This window comes from Bicyclus anynana, chromosome 7 (assembly GCF_947172395.1).
Source record: "Bicyclus anynana chromosome 7, ilBicAnyn1.1, whole genome shotgun sequence".
Classification (NCBI taxonomy): Eukaryota; Metazoa; Arthropoda; class Insecta; order Lepidoptera; family Nymphalidae; genus Bicyclus; species Bicyclus anynana.
The window spans coordinates 13,138,572-13,146,070 of NC_069089.1; the positions used below are offsets into that span (position 1 = coordinate 13,138,572).

Here is a 7,499-nt window from a genome sequence, read left to right on the forward strand (position 1 = left end):
AGGTTAATACAAACATACAAAGTCTGAAGACGATCTTGACCGATGTAACATAGAAGCTGGCAAAACATATGCAAAAGAGACGGAAACGAAGACTTGAAAAATCTGTCAGTCACATAAAATTAAACCGTAATTTCTCTATTACAACCGTTTGTAATCATTCCTTTTTTCCGTTCCGCGCTAATTACTCTGTGTCGATCTGTCAATGTCAAGAATGTTGTCGACAAAGATTTTTGACGAAGGGCGGGAAACTTCGTACATGGCGGACGCGGTTTTTTCAATCTTTTAATTTATTTCAATTTAAGGAGGATTGGTGTTTGGTTTTTTTAGTAATTATATTGTAGATTTAGTTTTAATATTATCTTAGTGTAAATATATATATATTGGTAAGTCCTAATTATAGTTTTTCATACGACGTCTTGTTACCATTCATGGGGGATCGGCCCCCGGACCCTGGAGGGACGGCACCTCCAGGGTCGGTAAATGTGCCAACAAAGATGGATATACTCATCTCGGCGGTTGAGTCGTCGATGGACACCGACGGCTCTGTGGTGTCCAACGCCGACCAATCTCTAAAAAGGAAACTGTTACCTCGGATTTGCTTATCTTGTAACAAGAAAAAAAGGAAAATCAAAGGCAATGACGCGAAACCTCGTTTTGCATGTCATTGTGAGGCGGAAAACAGAATTCATGAACCTACTACCTCAACTCCAATATCCACTCACCAACCCATCATAATTTTACCACCACCCACTGCAACTACAAATAACGATTCGACTAGTAACACTCAGGCTAAGACAACTCGAACGCCAATTGGTCGTTCCCAATATGAGAAATCAGATCATGCTCCATATGTAGTGCACGTACAAAAAGAACATGATAGTAACAACAGTAATACAATATTACATCCTATTGCTTTTGGCCGTTTCTTAAAAAATAACAGTATAAATGGTATTGTGAATGGGAGTATTAAACGAATAGGAAGAAATCGCATATGTGTAAGTTTCTCTTCATATACAGATGCTAACAATTTTTTAAGCAACAAAAACCTTGAGCTGGCAAGGTATAGAGCTTTTGTCCCCACTTTTAATGTTACACGCATGGGAGTAGTTAAAGGAGTTCCTCACGAATGGACTGATGAGGAGATAACCTCAAATATCTCTGTACCGATTGGTTGTGGACCAGTTATTAAAATTAGACGAATTAGAAGAAAAGTTTTAGAAAATAATGTTAACCAATTTATTAATACTGGCACAGTAATCCTAACATTTGATGGACAAATACTGCCTAAGAGGGTATATATGTACTACACTGCATTGTCTGTAGAGCTGTACATATATCCTACTGTACAATGCTATCAGTGCTGTCGATTTGGACATGTGAAAAATCAGTGCCGATCACTACCCAAATGTTACAAGTGTGGCCAAGGACACACAGGTGACAAATGTAATGTGGAAGAGGAAGATTACTGGTGCTGTTTGTGTAAAGGCTGCCATCAGGCAACCAGTAAAAAATGTCTAGAACACTCCAGGCAAAAAGCGATAAAGGAGACAATGAGCACATCTTGCATTTCTTATATGGAAGCCTTAAAGATGCATCCTCCAGTAACTAAACAGTCATTTGCCGATGCTATTTGGACAGCACCTGAGGGCTTTTCTTTACAAAAGGAGCATAACTATTCAGTAAATAATAAGGAAACCAAGTCACAATCATACAGAAAAACAATTTTCTCAAAGCCAAAAGCTTTTGCATCTTCAAAGGTTGCAAAAGGTTATGACCACTTTGCCCATGCAGAAATAATTAGGAGCCCTGTTTTACCTAAATCAAATATAAATAATAATAATAATAATAATAATAATACAAGTGATAATATGAAAATTGCAGAGATAATAAAAGTTCTTATTCAGCTATTAACACAATCGAACAATTTAGTTTCACCGTCCCACGTTGCCACAGTAATTGATGCATTATATCAAATTAAAAATAATTGTTATGGATCTGAAAGCCACAGTGATGCAGTGGAATTGCCAGAGCCTCAACAATAAAAAACACGAGTTAACACATAGTTTAAATAAACATGATCCTTTTCTCCTATGTCTCCAAGAGACATGGCTGAGAAAAGAGAATTTGTTTAAAATTCCAGGATATATTTGTCTCAGAGAAGACAGACCTGATGGGTATGGTGGAGTGGCCATACTCATCAAAAATACTCTTCAGTATACACCACTCACACTACCTTTACATAGTGATAATTTATCTGCTATTGCAGTTATGGTAAATAGTATATGTTATGTATCTTTATATTTTTCTCGTCCTAGAAATGATATGTTCAAAGAAGTAGAGCAAATTTTTAATTTTTTACCTAAACCATTTTTATGCTTAGGGGATTTTAACTCACACCATCAATTTTGGGGTTATGACACCTCAGATTACTATGGGGAACAGTTATTAGAATTAATTAGTTCCTATAATCTATGTATTTTAAATACGGGGGCTCCAACTAGGCTGTCACGTACACCTAGTGCTCCAGATTTGTCTATCTGTACTCCTGATCTGGCCTCTACACTTACCTGGTGTCCCACAGAATCCACATATGGGAGTGACCACTTTCCCCTTATTATTACTTTTCCTTTTAATAAACCTCCAAAATATGTAAAAGTACCACGTTTAAAACACAAATTAACAAATGCTAAGTGGGATTTATTTATTAGATCTGTTGAAAAAAAGGTCATTAATTTGCCTAAAATAACTCAATCCAACTTATTAGAAAGTTCACAATTGTTAGCTACAGCATTGATTGAAGCTGCAAATGAAACCTTCCCATTAAAAGGATTTGGTCCAGACTTTATACCATCACCACCATGGTGGGATGCGGAGTGCACTAATGCAGTTAAACAAAGAAAGGCAGCAGAGAAGCAATACTGTCAACACATGACTGATGATAATTTTGATAATTATTTACAAATTGCTAATTCTACTAAGGAGTTACTTAGAGCAAAGAAGTATGAAGGATGGAAAAGGTTTTGTAACTCTTTAAATCCCAATACTTCTGCATCAATTGTTTGGCAAAATGTAAGAAGGTTTAGATCTGCATTTAAGGAGACACACCATAACATATCACCTAGTCTGGCAGAGCAAGTAATGGATCACTTGGCTCCTCCATATGTGCCTGAATGTCCTTTGGCTTTACTACCCCTAACAATATCAGATAATAATATGGATTTAAATTCAACATTTACTCTATCTGAATTAAAAGGCGTGCTTTCGTCAATTAAAGACACAACACCAGGAGAGGATGGGATTCCTTATTCTTTCTTGTCAAATCTTGACGACAATAGCCTCAGTTACTACCTTTCCTTGATCAACAATGTTATGGTTACGGGTATTATTCCTGAAACATGGAGGACACAAATATTGATCTTAATACATAAACCAAATAAACCCAGGTCAAATCCTACATCATATAGACCAATAGCATTATCATCTGTGTTGGCCAAAACTGCTGAACACCTAATTAAAATACGGTTAGAATGGTTTTTAGAACATAATTCATTATTATCCCAAAGCCAATTTGGCTTTCGGAAAGGTAAATGTACTCTTGACAGCTTGAGTATTTTTACCACAGATATAAGGTTAGGTTTCACTACCAAAGACTCGGTAGTTGCTGCTTTTCTTGATATAAATGCTGCATACGACAATGTAAATATTTTACTTTTGAAAAATAAATTGCTAGATCTTAATGTACCTACTCTATTAATAAACTTTATTGTAAATATGTTGTATGAGAGATATATAAAGTATTCATTAGATATATCGGGAAATGCATTTATTAAAAGAACTGTGTGGAAAGGTTTACCACAAGGCTCTGTTTTGAGTCCCATATTGTTTAACATTTATACTTATGACCTAGATATTAACGTTAAAAGACACGCAAATGTCCTTCAATATGCCGATGATCTGCTTTTATATGTTTCTGGAAAATCTTTAGACAATATTAGTGACTCCCTATCCTTAGCATTAGTTTTTTTAAAGTCTTGGTTAGATGATAATGGCCTAGAGTTATCACCTGCTAAGAGTTCTGTAGTAGTATTTTCTCGGAGCCGAATTCTTCCGTCTGCCCGTATTCATTATAATGGTGTTCCATTAGTCATTAAGGACCAAGCGAAATTTTTGGGTATCATATTAGATTCAAAACTTACTGGTATACCTCATTTTGAATACATTTCAGTAAGGTGTGAACGAAATTTGAATATTTTAAGATGCCTCACTGGAGTATGGTGGGGAGCTCATCCTTTTACAATGAAGTTGCTGTATAATGCTTTGATTAGGAGCGTTTTAGACTATGGAACATTCCTATTACATCCTTCTAATCTAAGCGCGACAAAAAAGATAGATTCCATTCAGTCAAAGGCTTTAAGGCTAGTCACAGGTGCGATGAAATCGAGTCCAATAAGCTGCCTGCAAGTAGAATGTTGTGATCCGCCTTTATTTTTAAGACAACAATTTCTTTGTGACAAATTCTTTTTTCGTGTTTTACAACTGAGTTCTCATCCGCTATTCTCAAAAATAGTGCAACTAGATGATCAAGTTAGTAGTTGTATTTACTGGCGCAATAAAGGTATTCCGTGTCTTGTAAAAAGTTATAGAAAGTTTAAAAGGTTGGAAGCACCAACTCATAGAACTGGTAATCTTCCTCTTTATCAACACAAATATAATAGTCTTATTACAGTTCCAAATATTAAATTGGATTTAGGATTATTGAAAAATAATCCTCACTCAAAATTAGAATTTGAAAATATTATTAAGAATGATTGGTATGATTGGCACTGTTTGTATACTGACGCCTCTAAGCAGGAGGATAACAGTTGTGTAGGTGTTGGGATCTTCCATTCACAGTATAAAGTTATACAGCAAATTAAATTTCCACCGGAAACATCTGTTTACACCGGTGAATGTTATGGTTTACTTAAAGCAATAGAATATATTTTACTTTTGAAAATACCAAAAACGATAATATTTTCAGATTCTCTTAGCTCTTTAGAAGCTATTATGAGGTTTCCCTTCAAATCACATAAACAGTCCCCTATTGTTTTTGGTATTCGGGACCTTTTATACAAGTGCTCTCAGGAAAACTGCAATGTTGTGTTAGCTTGGGTCCCAAGTCATGTGGGAATTCCCGGGAATGAAAGGGCCGACCAATTGGCAAATGAGGCTAGATGCATTGGAGATAATGTACCATACACTAATTATTGTTCTGATCTAGTAAACCTGGCCAAAGTATATCTGGATGAAGAGTGGAATAAACTTTGGAATAACAGAAGTCTAGTGGGTAAACATTATAGACAAATCCAAGAGTCTATTCCCAGAAAACCTTGGTTTAGCCTGTTAAAATTTTCTAAAACCGTTACTTCTGCTTTGTGTAGAATGCGTCTGGGTCATGTTTGTACCTCGGCCCATTTATATAAAATGAATATTGTTTCCGACCCTTTTTGCAGCTGTGGTGGATATGGAGATTTGAACCATGTTTTTTTTGCATGTACTCTGTATGACCGTTCTACCTTTCTTGCCCAACTCCAATCACTGCATACTCCGTTTCCTACATCTATTATTTGTTTATTACATACTAATTCTTTTGGAGTTTATAATATATTAGCTTTATTTTTAGAAATTAATAATATTAAGTTGTAAAACATGTAAATATATAAAAATTGTGAATATAATATAGTATAATATAATAATATATATTTATTATATATATATTTAATATATATTTATTATAATGTGGATATAATATCTGATGCCAATCCTTTCTTTACGTTCCTTTAGATAAATAATCCGGATTCCTTTCATATCCTAATGTTTCCCTATCTTTTACTTTTGTCAAATTCCTTAAAAATTGTGAATTCTGAGCTACTTGACATTGGCTAATCTGTGGAAAGCCAAAGAGAAGAGAAAAAAAAAAAAAAAAGATTTTTGACATTGACATTTGATTTGACAAAAATTTGGTCAAATCACAAATGAAATCGAAAAATATTTTCTTTACCAAAAAATGACGTGTTGTTAAAAATTAATAAGGTAAACCACCAATACATTTGTTCCAAATTAGTTTTATTTACAATGAAGTCATACGATGTATTTTAATAGATTAGAGCTTTGAGGGAAACGTAGGTGTAAATGACTTGAGTTTTATGTTCCATTTTCGTTTTTCTTCCATTTGGATAATATGCACTATTTAACTGTAAAAATGTTGTTATAGATGGCTACAAAATCAATAGCGAGTGCCACGGTGCGGGCAGTGAAAAAACGAATATTGCCATCCAGGGCAGCACTTGTATTAACCCCATCAGCTGTTGAGAAAGTTAAACAGATTATGTCCAAAGAAGAGGCTAAAGGTTTCATTGGTTTGAAGGTAGGCGTGCGACAAAGGGGCTGTAATGGTTTGTCTTACACCCTAGATTATGCCGCTACCAAAGGAAAGCTTGATGAGGAAGTAAAACAAGATGGAGTAACCATAATTATTGACAAAAAAGCACAATTAACACTATTAGGTATGTGTTGTATAGCTATTTACAGGATGATGGTATTGTTTGTCAACTTATAAGTAAATTTATTACCATTGCATTTTACAGGAACTGAAATGGACTTTGTACAAGATAAACTGTCAGCTGAATTTGTTTTTAACAATCCGAATATTAAGGGTACCTGTGGTTGTGGAGAATCCTTCAGTATATAATTTATAGATATAATAATAAATTAATTATTATTGTTATTGTCCTTTCATCCTTTGTAGGTATTTGAAATTAATTAAAACAATGAAAACCTCTTGTGCAGAGTTTCAACTTCTAGGTTCTGAGCTTAAGTGAAAAATCAGGTCATTGTCTGTAATTAGCTCAGCTATGTAGTCTATCACCATAAAGACTAAGATCAAAGAGTTGTTGCTAAATCACCTGCCCCATTGCAGGGGAAAGGTATGCATAAAATGTACAGGTAGACCTTCCATTTTGCTGTTTCTTAGCCTTTTTCTCTTTGCAATATTATCAGATGAAAATAGCAGTCAAAATACTCTTTATAAAATTCTGAATAATGAAAAATAATATAATTTAATAGTTTAATGGCTTTGTTTGTATGTTGTAGAAATCAAAATCTACTTATGAAAAAGTTTAAATGAATAGTTCTTATAATGTTATAGGGCAAATTTGTATATACTATTTTATATTAATAGTTGTGTTCCTCTTTTATGTTTTAGTTGGTAGATCTTGTTTGTATAGGTAGTGATAAAAATGAATCTAGTAATGAGCCATTTATTGTGTTTTTTGGCTTAAATAATAAATAAAGAAATAAATATTTTACTTGAAAAATTGTTTTTTTTTTCTATGATGCTGATAAATATATATAAAGTTTGTGGTGTTGTAATTTCTGGATCTACTAAACCAATTTTGAAATTTCTCTTACCACTAGAAAGCCACATTTGTAAGCGTTATAGGTATGGTATGGTAGGAACT

At 34.0% G+C, this 7,499-nt stretch overlaps 1 protein-coding gene across 3 annotated transcripts; it reads left to right on the top strand.

Moving 5' to 3' along the window:
- The first annotated feature begins 222 nt into the window (after positions 1–222).
- Positions 223–7,397, top strand: LOC112055197 (iron-sulfur cluster assembly 1 homolog, mitochondrial). Of its 3 annotated transcripts, none has more exons than XM_024095223.2 (3): positions 223–383; positions 6,254–6,545; positions 6,627–7,397. In XM_024095223.2, exons 2-3 carry the CDS (start codon positions 6,254–6,256, stop codon positions 6,728–6,730), a joined length of 396 nt encoding a protein of 131 aa, XP_023950991.1. In that variant the 5' UTR covers positions 223–383; the 3' UTR covers positions 6,731–7,397. The 3 variants fall into 3 exon arrangements, with proteins under 3 accessions (XP_023950991.1, XP_023950982.1, XP_023950996.1); XM_024095214.2 differs by lacking the exon at positions 223–383 and adding an exon at positions 5,939–6,072; XM_024095228.2 differs by lacking the exon at positions 223–383 and adding an exon at positions 6,033–6,161.
- Positions 7,398–7,499: the final 102 nt, after the last annotated feature.